The sequence below is a fragment of the Ictalurus furcatus genome, chromosome 27 (assembly GCF_023375685.1).
Source record: "Ictalurus furcatus strain D&B chromosome 27, Billie_1.0, whole genome shotgun sequence".
In the NCBI taxonomy this organism is placed as follows: Eukaryota; Metazoa; Chordata; class Actinopteri; order Siluriformes; family Ictaluridae; genus Ictalurus; species Ictalurus furcatus.
Genome location: NC_071281.1, coordinates 6,304,064 through 6,320,505, shown reverse-complemented (window position 1 = coordinate 6,320,505; position 16,442 = coordinate 6,304,064). Strand labels below are relative to the sequence as shown.

Below are 16,442 nucleotides of genomic sequence, written 5' to 3'. Positions count from 1 at the left end.
TGCTTGTGATATGCTTGAATCCGTAAGCAGCTGCAAGGTCAGAGAAAGTACTAGATGAAAATTGTGGTCCGTTATCGCTCACCAAAGATGCAAAGATGGATTTGAGATGCACTGTGATGTCCGCAAATTATGTGAGTGAAAGTTTAGCTACTTAAACATAGCATGAATAGTAATCCACTACTAAAAAGGTATGTTTTCCCCTTCAGGACATACAGATCAGTCCCCAGGTTCTGCCAAAGCCTCTGGAAAACCTGCTGGAATTAATGGTTCAGTGAAATTTGTTTGCTCTTTGATGCATATTTGGCAGTTTTGTACCAGCTCATTTACCCTGCATTTCACCACACTTTGATAACTCTTGTGCAGTTTGGTGAGGACATCATTCATTAAAGCAGAGGAAATAACAAGCCTGGTACCTTTCAGAAGGAGGCCATCATGGATTAAAAGAAAAGCTCACTCTGCCCAGTAAAAGCCTCTCTGGGCTTGTACAGCAATTGGACTCTTGACACATTTTCATGATGCTGGAGCACAGATTGTCAGTATTGAGATGCTCTTTCAGACTGTCTAAATATGATGTCCTCACTGGGAGATGCTCAATGATCCTGTCCACATAAATGTTTGTGCCTTCCATTAGCTCATCACTGGTGTTGTCTGTGTCTGCCAGCAGTGGTGCACGTGACAGAGTGTAAGCCATTCATTGGCACTTTCCCAGGACATGAGAAACCTTATAAGAATTACGCACAAGTCTAATCTTTAAACGTTGGATACAAGGAGGTAAGGCATCTAATCCTTGAGCCCCCAGAAGACTTAGTTTGTGATCCGTCTCCATTTATTGGCCTATGAAGAAGTCCTGAAATCCCTTGCACGCCTTATGTGAGCCCTCCTTTTCTAGCTGAGCATATCTCTGCTCAACTGGTCACCATTCTTCACCCAATGTTTCAGCATGATTGCCCCCAATCCAAATAACGTTGCATCTGCAGACACTTTAATTGCCTCGCTCGGGTTGTATATGGCCAACACAGGTGGAGATCCTGCTTCAGGTCGTGAAAGGCTTAGACTTGTCCATCCCACAAAACCAGCAATTCCTTGTTCAACAGAAGGTCTCTTAGGGGTTTATCTTTCTGTGCTAGCCATGAAATGGATTTGCCAAGCTGGTTGACCATGATGTTGGCTGGCTTTGGTATATTTCTGACCACTGCTGTCTTGGCTGGGCCTGGTTGAACCCCCACATTCAAGATAATATGCCCTAAGAATTTCACTACACTCTGCGATAAAGCACACTTATTTGTGTTAAGGGTAAAGCCAACACTCTTAATCCGCTGTAGCATAGCATGGAGACGGACATCGTGCTTTTCTTGAGAATGCCCCCACACTAGTATATCATCCATTTGACAGACCACACCATTCAGGCCCTCTGCAACCTCAGCAGTTTTGGAAGTGTTCAGGAGCTGGTGCTATGCTGAAAGGTAGGCAATTGAAGTAATAGCTCTCAAATGGTGTTATGAATGTTGTGACCTTGGCAAACTCCTCAGCTAGAGGGATTTGCCAAAAGCCCATAATAGCATCCAATTTGTTAAAACATTGGCACCAACTAGCAAGCGAAGGGTCTGTTCGACAGAGGGAAATCTGAATTTTTCCCTGCACACAGACTCAAGTTTTATGGGTTCAACATAAATTTGTGGGTCTCCAGTCTTTTAGGCACTACCATGATGCTTGAGCACCACAACATAAAGTTTAATAATAAACCAAACTCAATAACAGCAGAACACACTAACATAATAGAAAGCGCCAGTGCATCTCTATCTCTCTCCCTCTCTCTCTCTCTCTCTCTGCGCATGCGTGGTGGAGGAGTGAGCGTGGTCTGTAGAATGCATGAGAGCGGTTTGGCATCTTGCCAAAGTTTTCGCAAGTTTGTCCTTTTCCTTTCTTTCATTTAATTTATTGAATGTTAAGTTATTGAGTTATCAGTGGTTGGTGAAAGCTTAGAGCGGGAGAGAGTGAGCAGGACGCCATGGCCTCCAAGGCCGGAGGGGAGACACTGTCTCTCCGCCATGGCGTCAGGTGTGTACCGGAGAATGGAGAACAGGTGGAGGAGGTTCTGCTGGTGGTGGGAGAGCAGGTCGGATGTGAGAACATTTATTCCGCCTCCCAAATGAACAAAGCGGTGGTGATTTTCCTAAAAAAAGAAATATTCGCCAACACGCTGTCTGAAAGTGGAATATGGCTGAAAGGTGTCATGCTACATGTTACCCCTCTTTCTGCCCCTGCGACACGGGTCGTTGTTTCTAACGTGCCCCCCTTCATTAAAGACGAGCTGATATTGAAGGAGCTGGCCTGCTTCGGAAAGTTTGCTGGCCCCATGACGGATAACCCGCTCTGCTGTAAGAACTCCGCGGTGAAACACGTCCTGTCTTTCCGGAGACAGGTGTATATGTTAATTAACAACGGAGAACAAACACTGGATATAAACTTCAAGTGTAAAGTCGGTGACAGCAGCTACACCATCTTCGCCACCACCGAACGCCTGAAGTGTTTTGGGTGTGGGGAGATCGGACATAAACGGCTGAGCTGCCCACGCAGAGTGGTGCAGCCGGGGAGCTCCGGGGGAGACACGGCCGGGGCACAGCAGCAGCAGCGCGGAGACAGTCAGCAGGGGGACACTGGAGAACAGGAGCATGGGGCAGATGGGGGTAACGACATACAGAGGTCACAGCAGGAAGAGGTCAGTGACGAACACACCACCACTGAAAAAAACACAGCACCCAGTGATAGCACTGACACCCGCGTCCATGATAGTAATGCAGACAGCGTCCATAACAAACCCTACACCGCTATCACTGTCGGAGACAGTGACTCTGCACGACAGCAACAGAAGAACCCACTGGACAAGAACATTGAGAACAATAAGGGTGAACTGGAAACAACAAGGGGGGTCGAACAGCCAGAACATTTTTACACAACAGACCAGCTAAACTGGTTCTTGGAGCAGACTTTAGGACAAAGTGGGGTCGTACTAAAAAATTACTTCCCGGACAGAGAAAAATTCATAAAATCGGTTAAGCATACAACAACAGGTGAGAATCTGAACGTGCTGTCACCAAAGAGACATTTCAGACTGAGGATATGGGCAGCAGACGCAAGGAGAGAGGAGGAGAGTGGGTAACCCGCCTACTTCCACTCTCTCAGAACAACCTGAAGAACTGTACACCACAGAACAGTTAAACCGGTTTCTTGAATTAACAAAAAGAAAACGTGATGTCTTGCTGACAAATTATTTCTCGGACAGAAAAAAAATTCATTAAATCGGCACAACGAGCAATAAAAAGTGAAAACCTGGGTATGCTGTCACCACGGAGACAGTCCAGACTGAGGAAATGGACATTAGTCACACAAAGTGCCTTAATATAAAGACTTCTTGCACGTTAAATGACCACAGTGGACTTATAGTAAATTTGAAAAGTTTTTGGTTTTTGAGTTGAGGGTGTGGGTGGGGGGGCTGAGAGGGTTCTTTCTTTCTTCTTTCTTCTTTCTTTTTTTTCTTCTTTTCTTAAATGGAAATAGTATTTTAAAAATGTAAATATGTAAATATTTTTAAAAAATTGGATACAATAAAGGTGTCTTAAAATTCTCTCTCTCTCTCTCTCTCTCTCTCTCTCTCCCAGCCACTCCTTTATCTCTCTCTCCCTCTGATTAGCCAAATCAGTGCCAGGTGTGCATCCTCACAACCTTGCTTCTCCCTCCTCCTCGTCACACTACTGTAATGGTTTTAAATTGGACACTTGTTCGCATTCAGTGTCCTTTGTATCTGTACTGTAAAAAATCTCCTTAAATAAACTCTTTTTTTTTTTTTTTATCCTGGAATGCTGTTTGGTTGATGTTTCTTGATTTGCTAGGTAATTGTATTGAATGATCAATCAATCATTTCACTTTGGCCATTATGTCAGCATATGATAGTGTAGTAAGATAAATGTGGTAAGTAATTAAAAAAAGTAATCTCCTTATTTTAGAAAAATCTAAATTATTTTGTGTAATGGTTGTCAATCAAATAGATAACTGTGTAGTTATTATACATATCACCAGTGTTTGGTAATTTTTTTTGCATTAGGTTGTTTAATTAGTCTGTATTACTTTGCAGTAATGTAGTTTGCTGTGACTTACAATACAACCAGCTTTTCCCCTCCCCTGTAGTCTACTACTCGACCAGAGCAGACACTGAACACCTTTCTCTAACATTTGCCAGTCATTAATATATGAAAGGCCATCACACAGCCAGACAACCTGCAGTCCTCACAACTAGCTGAATTTCAACTGTAATAGTCCATCAAACTTCACAAACGTCCTCTGACTTGAGGTACATGGTTGTTTGGGGACATTTACAGTTTTGCGTAATCTGGTTTAGTTTTTACCCTCATACATCTGACAAACTTGCAGTTAAGTGGGAGTTTACCATTTCCACTTACATCCAGATTCAACTCTTTTTGTTGTTTTAGTAGTTCTAGTTTTTTTTTTGGTTGTTTTCCTGTCTTTGTTTGATTATCAGTTGTTTAACCATTAAATACACACTGCACTTTGATCTGACTCCCTGGATTTTGTGACAGTACAATTTTTTAACAAACCTGTGTGTCTAGTTAAGGACAACGCATGTTGTTTTGCTTTCAACACAATCAATGTGTTAGTAACACACACGCTGTGTGTTAAACATTTCCACACAAAGATGTGTTAAAAAATAACACAATTTGTTTGTATGCTAAAGTTCTATTAAAATGCTCAGAAAATAAACAAACAATTGCATGAAATTCAGGTGACATTTATTAAAATAATTTAAACATTTGACAGATGTAAGAATTGGAGTTGATGCGTCTTCTTACAAATCTTCCTGCCATCAGGGAAGACAACAGTCTCACTTCCTTCCATTTCAAAAGCTGTAAAAGAGCAAAAAGAGTATTTGTTAGTTGTTAGCTACAAAATATGGACAAATGCCTTTGGTCTTCAACTGAGAAATTGTGTTACATAATTCCAAATTGTGTAATTTTGAAAATGTGGCCTCCACTCTCCCAATGAACAAAATGGCACTGTAGACTCACCAGGAAAATCTGGCTAATTTGCGAATATTTATTTTCCTGCCTTTAGCACATCACTGCCAAATTTATTTCAGTCACCCAACATTACAGAGATAATGGAAAGCTTCCCAACCTAAACCCCATCCTCTCTTTATGTCACGTTAACCTTGTGAAGAAATTTTGGCCTCGACATTACTGAGCCAGCTAAGTTCTGTTAGCCATTGACTTTCTGCATCTGATAACCAGCATTAACATTCGCTGAATACATGAAGAAACACGGCTCTAACCCATCCTCCTAATGCTAATTACTACAGCTTGCCTTGTCCAAAACACTTGCTAAATGTAGTTAACATTAACCCACTCTCTGTATTACATCATGGTGAATAGCTGTAATGCTATGTTATCTTTAAATTTCAAAAAGGTAATGGGAATGTCTAATATTACCTCGAGGTGTATGCTAAAGCAATGTTATCAACTCAGGTGAGCGTTTAGCTTAGCATCCCTCATGTGATTGGTGACAGCATCCAGCTAGCTAACCCTAACTCGGAGCCTCAGATAAGATGCAGACCCAGAGAATTACAGAATAACCTCAGTCCACATTTCACAGCCAAAATAAACACGACAGTGTAACGCCAACGTAAAGTTAATTATCACTTGCTGAGTTACTGTTTTCCAGTGAATACATTCTTGAGAGTTCCCTGAGTAAATATTACAAACTTGGCCAGGCATTTTCAGCAGTATTAACACTAAATAGTGATGAACGCTGACTTACCGGTGGTCACGTTGTTTCCTCGCCTCAGGACTCCGACACCGCTGTCACAATCAAAAGGTCAAAGCAACAAACATTCACTTTGAGTCGAGTTCAGAGTTGGATGATGACATCGGCAGCGCAGTCCACAATGTGATTGGACAATAATTTAGCACATGTTGTGTTGGTCACGTGTGAATTTTTTCTTTTTTTAACACAATTATTGGATAATTTAACATAACATGCATTGAAATAGTAATAACACAAAAAGTGTGTAGGATATTAACACATCCTTTCTGAGAGTGTACCTGTGGCTGGTCCCAACTGCACTGCTATCATCTCTCAACTACTACAACTGAATAACATTTTTAATACATAAATTTTTTTTTATGTATGCATTCTGTGCGGATTTTATTTTTTTCTGCTTATAGTGCCCTGGATATGTATACACCCCCAGGGTCAGTACATTTGGCAGCAATTACAGCTGCAAGTCGTCTGTGAAATATCTCCATCAACTTTGCACATCTGGATCCTGAAATTTTTGTACATTCTTCATGGCAAAACTGCTCAAGTACTGTCAGACTAAATGGGCCATTCTTAGGTTTTCAACCACCCCAGTGTATCTTCAGCAATATGTGTAGGGTTGTTGTTTTGTTGGAAGTCTCTTGAAAACTGGAGCAAGTTTTCTTCTATAATTGGCACCATTCATCTTGCTCTTAAAAACTGCCGAATTTACTAGTCTCTGCTGATGAAAAGCATTCCTGCAATATAGTTCTCAGGGTGATGAACAGTGTTGGGTTTCCACCAAATGTGATGCTTTGTGCCAAGACCAGAAAGTTCAATGTTGGTCTCATCAGGCCAGAGAACCTTTTCACATTTGTATAGTCCTTTGTCTTCAACATGGCTTTTGGCAAATTCAAATGGGGTAACAGCTATTCCCATCTGAGCTGTAGATCATTCCAGTTGTCATTACATGGTCACTGACTTTTGGTGGTTGGCCTCTGTGCCACTGGAATGTCCCCAGTCGAACACTCTATGCAGACAGAGAGGAGGCAGGTTTAACCGGCAGGCAACACTTGATGATTCTCACTCGTGTGTGATTACTGCCAGTATACTTATATGTGCTTTATTTGTTCATTCAATAACACGGTGGGCAAGAGAGAAAGTAACAGAGAACCAGCGGAGTCTGCTCACAACACACGTGCCTGCACGGAGCAGGATCTAATGTATATTGAACTTTGATGAGGAAGAAGCCATGAACTACTAACAGTATTTTTGTTTGTTTTGTTCTGAGTAAATGAAAAGCTCTGAGTAAAATTACCTTCTCGATGATGTAGAATATATATATATATATATTTATATATATATATATATATATTCTACATCATCGAGAAGGTAATTTTACTCAGAGCTTTTCATTCACCCACACACACACACACACACACACACACACACACACACACACACACACACACACACACACACACACACACACATATATATACACACACAGGTGTGTGTATGGGCAGCTGTGGCTCAGGTGGTAGAGCGAGTTGTCCATTAATTGTAGGGTTGGCGGTTCGATTCTTGGCCCACATGACTCCACATGCCGAAGTGTCCTTGGGCAAGACACTGAACCCCAAGTTGCTCCCCATGGCAAGTTAACGCCTTGCATGGCAGCTCTACTACCATTGGTGTGTGAGTGAATGGGTGAATGAGACACAGTGTAAAGCGCTTTGGATAAAAGCGCTATATAAGTGCGCCATTTACACACACACATTATATATATATATATATATATATATATATATATATATATATATATATATATATATATATATGTTTTAATGCTTATTGTTTAGACACTAATCATCAGACAGTCGTGTGCCTCAGCAACAGTTCTGATCATCGGTCAAGGTAAAAACGACAGGCCATTGGTACATCGTGTACAAAGAAGTGAGAGGGGTAGTATGTTTTTGCAAGATAAGAGAAACTAAGAGAGAAGGAAACATTCTTGTGATACGGGTTGTCGTCCTTCAGACGCAGACACACACTCCAGGTTCTACAGATAACTCTAGGCAGAGTCATAGTAGTGCCATATTTCTCCATTTTGTTTTTTCCAAAAATGGTTTGCTTCGCAGAATGCACAACATGTGGCATATTTTGTTTATAACGAAACCCTGATTGAAATGTTCTCATAACATTGTTTAGATAGCTCCTTGTTTAGGTAGGGTCTCTAACAAATTCTAGAGCCTTTTAGGAAAATAAATACTGAAACCATGAGATACTTTAATTACATAGATAGTTAGAATCCATTCAACTATATTATGTGACTGTCCACTAGGTTTACCTAGTTTAGGGTTTCACAAAAACAAGAACGAATACTTACGCATTAACGACTTTTATATATATTATTTTCAATAATTTTGGTATACAGTACCTTGTGGAGCTGAAGGGGGCTTCCAGGGATCCATTTAACATTGCAGACACATTCCCACAAGACACATTTGCAGCAAACTGGCAAAAAAAAAATATGAAGGAATTAATCAGAGCTCCTTCATGTGACCAAAAGGCTTGATGTCATTTAATATAAATAAGATCATCTGTACAATGTGTCTGTTTTATGTGGCTGGAATATTTCCACTGATTCTCCCCTGATTCCTGAACCACCCCAAAGTGGGTAGTTATTAACCATTTACTATAACTGAATCAACAATGATTGGTATTGTTGCTTGTATATGAAGGGTACCTGTGCTAGATTGAACTGGAGTCTCTGGTAAGCTGTAGCTTTGAAACGTTCTGACTCTAAGGAAAATGCTGCATTTCCTACCTCCAGTTCTATAAAATGTATGTGTGTTGTTAATGGTCAGCATCTAGATCATGTGATCAGCTAGAACAAAGCCACTGTTGCATATTTTAGCACAAGCGTGGTGTGGGTAAAGCATTTCAATGAGAACAAAGACAATGCTTCATTGATTACCAGCTATGCAAAGAAACAGTTGTTGCACTGACAAAACTAATCACTACTCAACTGTACTGTCATTTCAATCTGTAATATGGTTTGAATACGAACTCATGTCTGCATGTATGTGTATATATATGTGTGTGTGTGAATACAGGAATCCACACACTGCCAAAAAGGTAAATCTCCCCCTTTTGCAACACAAGAGAGGACAATATGTAATAAGCTGTTTATATGTGCAGCATTATAAGGCCATTATGCATTTATTGGGACAGAAGTGTGATAAGCATACTCACGTTAGCAGAAGCCCTAATCCAGAAAGACCGCACTGGGTTGTTCTGACAGCTGGGACAATCTGTAGTGAACGTTTCTGTTGATGAAGCACAATTAATCCTTAAAATATCCATACAGTTCAACAAAGGATACAGTTTAAATGTTCGCTGTGCTGAACAAAGTATGAAATTTATCCAATGATGATAACAATGACTGGAAGCAGCATGGACACAGATAATCCTTTCATTCATTCGCTTCATGAGCACTTCAATCCAAACCATACCTTTACGAAACTGTACCTTTGCTTTTGTTTTTGCTGCACCAAGTCAGTTCATCGAACAAAAATCCAAGCAGTGTATCCTCCAAAGTGACCAGGCAGTCTCTGTTGTCAGTAAATGCATGTACCATGGTTTTTGTTTTGCTCCAGAACAACATCTGCACAGAAACCAATAGATAAGTACTAGAAAAACAAATTGCTATAAACTATGGTTATGTAGAATATCCACGAAATAAACTACAATCAACTATAGGACTAAATTTTACATATCAATATAAAGTATCAGTGTATTCTGGACCTTCTTAAAAACCTAGCTTGTTCTGACCAGCTGCCTGTTACCAAGATAGTAGATGGTAGATGGAAATAGCTGATTTACTAATGCAAATAGTAGAGATTATTGTTGCTCTGTCCCTCCAGCTTCCTGCTATTTACCTCTACGTGATCTACTGTCACTTCCCAAGAATTGTTTATGCCTAAAACTGAGCTTTTGCTTCAATGGATAATCTCACCTAGACAATGCAAACTGCCCCTCCTACAAACTGCTACAGGTGATTTTTATTTTACGCAGCTACCAAACATCATTTACATTTTTGTAGTACACCTGGGTGACTAGGAACAGTATATTGTTCAATCATGATATCATGTTTCACAGGGGTATAAATATGAGGTAACATATAGGCCAAATTCCCTTAGTCATTCATCACAATGGGTAACACCAAGGAATATAACTGTGATGTGCAGCAAAAGGTTTTTGAGCTTCACAAAATGTGAAGTAGTTATAAGAAAATAGCACAAGCATTTTCCCCAATCAGGGCAATAATAAAGAAGTTACAGTCAACTGGAAATGTTATGAATCTGCAAACTGCACATGAGGAGCTCTTCTCATAGCTATAAGAAAATATTTAGTCATGCAGGTCAGCAAGAGTCTCAGTGCAAGTGTATCCACAAATAAAGGTATTTACACATAATGAACAAGCATGCTTTAGTGTAAGAGTACAACATTCTTACAGTATTACAGGCAACATCCTGTTTGACTGAATTTATTAGAGGATCATATGCATCAGGAGGAACATCACATGGATCTTTCCCGATGTAGGCCTGCTCAAAAGCCCCCCAGATTATCTCGCAGTCATTCTTCCTGAAGAATAAAAAAAGAAAAATGCCCATTTACACAAGGAGAAATCTATTACAGCTTGGGTTAAAAAGGAGACTCAAGAAATACAAAGTGAACAGTGTTAGCCAATATTTTTCACAAATATCAGCAATCGTTTCTTTCATTACAATCATTAAATAAAGTGTTACGTTCCAGTCTAGGTTGGGCTTCCCAGAGTAACCAACTCGCTATTCAAGGGAAAGATCTCTTAATAAGGGAAGCCAGGAACGACAGACACCAACAGCTTTCAACAACGTTGTGGTATATTGTCACAATAAGCAAGTGTATATACTACTGTACATGGAAACAACTGGCCATGACTTCAGGGTGGGCCAAGGCCAAAATAATAAACAAAAAGAAATTTGTTTAGATAGCTTCTTTACCTAAAAGAAAAACAACCAAAATACAAATGTACTTCCCTAGTTCCCTAATACAAAAACACAGACAAAAGAACCTCGCTCTCAAAAGGAATGGCAGACACACCCCTACTGCCAGTGAACTAAGTGAGAAATATATACAGTGGAGAATATATACACAATGGAAAGTACAGGGGGAACTCAAAGTCAAAAACAGGCACAAGTCAGAACCAAAACAAAGAAGACTATTAACCACAATGTCACGTCTCATGACGTGAGGAAGTTCAGACGGATGCAAGTGCAGTATGAACAGGTTTTATTTAGGAGAGAGACAGGCAGACAAATCCAAAACGTAATCCAAAAACAGGCAAAAGGTCAGGCGATCGGCAAACAGACATAAAGGGGCGAGGCAGGACTCAAGATCCTGGTCACGAGTCGAAATGTCACAATTGTCAACAAGGGAAAAAGCAGGTGCTCGCGCACCTGCTTGTGCACGCACGCTCACATGCTCCACAGCGCGCTGCTTAAAGGGGAACTCGTGACACACAAGAGTAATCAACATGAACCAAAACACAGTCTCCTAACACACAACCACATGTAACCACTTCCAACATTATCCTCCTCTTCCTCTTTAAATACGGTTGCCTTTTAGTGATGTCATCATGGGAGGCGGTAGAAAAGCAGGCTAGGGCAGACTGGAAACTCTGGGAGGGAGTTCGAACCTGCACACAAAACATGGTACAATACACACAAAACAAGCCTTCCCATCCCAAAGATTAGGGGGTTGTAACAAAAGACATTAACAAATAAACCAAATCCTATTCCCTCCATGAAAAAAAATATGCCTAACAAACATCTGAAAAACAAATTGACAAGAATGACAAGATGACAAGAATCACAGGTAGACAATTTCTCATACACACACACACACACACACACACACACACACACACACACACAAATTCACTTTGGTCAATCAACTGCTTGCCCCTGTCCTTGCAATTTTGATATACCCTTGTCATTGTTCTCAAACATTTGTTGACCTGATCATGTTGCACATACATGGACAACATTGTTTATCAAAGTTGTCTTAATTTGAAATACTGCTGAGTGATAGCCATGTGGAAACATTGTGGAAACATTGTACATATGTACAGTACTTAAAGGTTCTCTTTTATTATTAAATTGACTTATGAAGTACTTATCAGACCCTATCTCACTGAACAGGCTACACAGATACTCGTTCAGGCTCTTGTTATCTCAAAACTGGATAACTGCAATACACTACTCTCAGGTCTCCCAGCCAACTCCATCAAATCCCTTCAGATGATTCAGAATGCAGCAGCACGCCTCGTATTCAACCAGCCCAAGAGAACCCATCTCACACCCATCTTCATCTCCCTCCACTGGGTTCCTGTAGCCGCCTGCATCAAATTCAAGGCCTTGATGCTCACGTACAAGACCTTGTCTGGAACAGCACCCCCTACCTCAACACTCTCCTTAACGCTTATGTTCCCGCACGCCATCTGCGATCGTTTAACGACTGACGCTTAATAGCGCCTACTCAGTGTGGCTCAAGGTCCCTTTCCAGAACCTTCACACTAAATGTCCCTCAGTGGTGGAATGAACTTCCAACCTCAATCCAGGCTGCAGAATCTGTCACTATTTTCAAAAAACTATCTTCTGTGAACACCTAACTAACCCCTTAAATGCCAACCCCACATTATGCTAAAAAAAAAAAAAAAAGAAAAAAAAAAAGAAAACCCCCCAAAAAACCTACTCTGGCTCTTACACCTCTACTCTGCACACTTTGCTTCTCTAGAACTTAATTATAAATCTTGTATAGTAGCACTACTCGTATTGTTCTCCATTTGATATATCGCTTTGCTTGCATTTCCTCATTTGTAAGTCACTTTGGATAAAAGCATCTGCTAAATGAATAAATGTAAATGTAATGTAAATCTAAGTTAAGAATTAATACAGTAAAAAGCATCCTAATGACAGTATGATGTCAACTAACTAAATTATGTCAAATAAATTTGACTCTATTAAAATTTTAGGTTAGGTATGTAACCCTGTTGAACTTTGGATTAACCACAAAGGGATCAATGGCTACAGATTGGTGTAATGACTCCAATGCAGTACCTAACTTCCTGCGTGCACCAGTGCTTGCGAATCCAGTGTTTTGGCTGTGTTTTGAATATAGGGATATTCATTTGGTGAAGCCACCAGTGATGCACTACAAGTAACAGTGGCAGGTATGTGACCATGCCAAACTACTTGCATGCACGCATGAACAGAGCAGGGAACATCAGGACTGGAGACCGTTTCCATTTATTTAGACCGTTTATAGTCAGTGCTGAGGCAGGTGACACATCACTGGTGTCATCAGCTTCTAGAGAGCCTAGACCTTGGTTGCATGAGCACAAATCCTGTATCATAGCTTGTAGTCAGTCAGAACCAAAGCTGTGTTCATCAGTCCTTCCAGGGTTTCGTGATTGCAGAAATTAATGCAAAGTAACGTAATATTCCATAATATTCGGAGGTAGGGATGTCACGATACCAAAAATCTAGTAGTCAGTACCGATACCACCAAAAGTACACGATACTCAATACCAAAGTCGATACCGCTGTGTGGTTTAAAATAAATAAATAAATAAATGAATAAAATGTTTAAAAATAAAATTAAAAACTCCTGGAGGACATCCTCCTCTGGCTGAGAGAGAGACGGGAGGGAGTGGGGGGGGGGGATATTTCACTTATCAAATACTGTCTGACAATGACTAATAAAACAGTGCCAAGTGCTAATAACAAGTGCTAAGGTGCACTCCTAAATGCGCACCCCCACACACACCTTATACTCTGAATGCATTCGTTTAAATTCACTGATATGATGGCATGCCAAAAAGATTTATTAACATTTGAATAATTATTTGTGACATTAGGCAACATTTTGCTGACAGGACATTAAGAGCTAGTTTATAACATTGCAATGCGTTAGCATCGTTAACAACTAACTGGCTCTCACAAGCATTACACGGAGCATAACGCTATCTGGTTTCACAACCACAATGCCAGCTGCCTCAAACAAACATAATATAGGGCCCATCTTTCAGGCACTTTTCCAAATTCCAGGTGTTTCCTCACTTTGTCTGAAATGAACGATAGCATCGGTTGCACACCGGTAACCGATGCTACCTTTCCTCTTAACGAGCTTTCTTCTCTCTGCCTCTCAATGAGTCGGGGCAGAGCTAAACTTGTTAAACTAAGCTAATCTTCTGTAGTTTTTCCCATTTGCTTGTAGGCGTTCTTCTTCTTCTTTAACATTTGTGGACCGAATAAAACACTTACATGTATTTGCTACCCCCTTCAGTTCCAGAAGAATTGCAACCTCAGTACCTTCATTACAATCTGTACCTACGCTACTGCAGAAAAACAAATACCATCATGTTTTAAGAATGTTGGTACCGACTTTGTACCGAAGTATCGGTTCTTGTGACATCCCTATTCCAAGGTGCTTGCAATTTTTCTAAATTATCACTGATTTTTCTCAGATTTGGGCCAAGATGTGTCATGATGATATCATCACAACACGCATTCAGCCAAAGCCCCCTTCGATTAATGTCCCTCAAACATGAATACAGCTAAAAAGTCTAATTTACCAACAAACGTCACTGTGAATGGCCGTGCAAAACAATTTCGTACAATTTCAACTCACCATTTCAAGTAGTTTTCCAAAAAAAAAAGCACAAAAAACTCCGTAAGCTGAATTGCAAATTTTTAAATAAATCTACAGCAAAATCTAGCATTTATGGCCACAACAATAACTCCATGAAATCCTCTGCAGACTGGTATTGGCACCCTTGGTAAATATGAACAAAGAAGGCTGTGAAAATGTGTCTATTTAACCTTTTCATCAGAAAATTCACAAAAATACTCTGCTCTCATGGATATCAAACAACTGCAAACACAACACAGGTTTATAAAAAAATCTTTGTTAAATAAAGGTGTGCAACAATCATTGGCATTCGATTCGATTTTATGAATTCATATAACAAAAATATATTTATAGTATATTCCCATTAGTATTTTACATATACATTGGGAACAGGAAATTGTTCAACCCTGACATCATGTTTCACAGGGGTATAAATATGAGGTAACACATTTTCCCTTAGTCATAACAATGGGTAAAACCAAGGAATATAGCTGTGATGTGTGGCAAAGGTTGTTGAGCTTCACAAAATGGGAAGTGGCTATAAGAAAATAGCACAAGCATTGAAAATGCCCGTTTCACCATCAGGGCAATAATTAAGACGTTCTAGTTAACTGGAAATGTTATGAATCAACCTGGAAGAGGGTGTGTTTCTATATTGTCCCAACACACTGTTAGGAGGATGGTTTGAGTGGCCAAAAAATCTCCAAAGATCACAGCTGGAGAATTGCAGAAGTTAGTTGCGTCTTGGGGTCAGAAAGTCTCGAAAACTACAATCTGAAGTCACCTACATCACCACAAGTTGTTTGGAAGGGTTTCAAGAAAAAAGCCTCTACTCTCATCCAAAAACAAACTCGAGCATCTTCAGTTTGCCAGACACTACTGGAACTTCAAATGAGATCAGGTTCTACGGTCAGATGAAACCAAAATAGAGATTTTTGGCAATAAACACCAGAGGTGGTTTTTGGCACACACAGAGAGGTAGCCATATGGAAAAGTACCTCATGCCCACAGTTAAATATAGTGGTGGCTCTTTAATGATTTGGGGCTGTTTTTCTGCCAGAGGTCCTGGACATTTTGTTAGGATACATGGCATCATGGACTCTATATCAACAGACATTAAATGAAAACCTGACTGCTTCTGCCAGAAAGCTTAAAATGGGCCGTGGTTGGATCTTCCAGCAGGACAATGATCCAAAACATACATCAAAATCAACACAAAAATGGTTGACTGACCACAAAATAAAGGTCCTGCCATGGCCATCCCAGTCCCCTGACTTGAAACCTCAAAATTTGAAGGATCTGGAGAGATTCTGTATGGAGGAATCAGATCCCTTGCCATGTATTCTCCAACCTCATCAGGTATTGTAGGAGAAGACTCAGAGCCGTTATCTTGGCAAAGGTAGGTAGCACAGAGTATTGACTAAAAGTGTGCCAATAATTGTTGCACACCTATATTTAACAAAGATTTTTTGATAAACCTGTGTTTTGTTTACAATTGTTTGATATCCATGAGAGCAGAGTATTTTTGTGAGTTTTTTTTTTTAACAAAAGATCAAAAAGTTAAACAATAAAGACAACTTTCACAGCCTTTTTTGCTCATATTTACCAAGGCTAATATTTGCCAATATTAGTGGAGGGCACTGTAGTAGATCCCATCCTAGATACATAACCTTAGGTAGGAACCATGAGTTCAGCCTCCAGGTCAGCTAGGAACCATCCAGTAGTCATCACATGCAGGGTGAGCTTATCGTTGAGGCATGCAGTTCTCCACTGAGGTGATTGTTGGGCAAAAATGCTGTCTACAATGATACTACTTCCAGACAAGCATCCTGTCTGCATCAACATTATGCCATGGTTGGCCAATTTTGCTGTCCACCATTTTGAAATGTTTGAAAACT

The 16,442-nt window shown here is 40.2% G+C and overlaps 1 protein-coding gene across 3 annotated transcripts in view; it reads right to left on the bottom strand.

Moving 5' to 3' along the window:
• The window catches only part of LOC128602886 (ADP-ribosyl cyclase/cyclic ADP-ribose hydrolase 1), a 40,717-nt gene that overhangs the window by 10,023 nt on the left and 14,252 nt on the right, over positions 1 to 16,442 (bottom strand). The window contains exons 2-7 of one of the 3 annotated variants that reach the window (XM_053617003.1): positions 10,326 to 10,455; positions 9,340 to 9,475; positions 9,064 to 9,137; positions 8,246 to 8,322; positions 5,830 to 5,870; positions 4,755 to 4,919 (exon numbers count right to left, since the gene is read on the bottom strand). In XM_053617003.1, the coding sequence (XP_053472978.1) occupies positions 4,819 to 4,919; positions 5,830 to 5,870; positions 8,246 to 8,322; positions 9,064 to 9,137; positions 9,340 to 9,475; positions 10,326 to 10,455 (559 nt within the window). In that variant the 3' untranslated portion in view covers positions 4,755 to 4,818. The other 2 variants (XM_053617004.1, XM_053617002.1) reach the window with 2 other exon arrangements.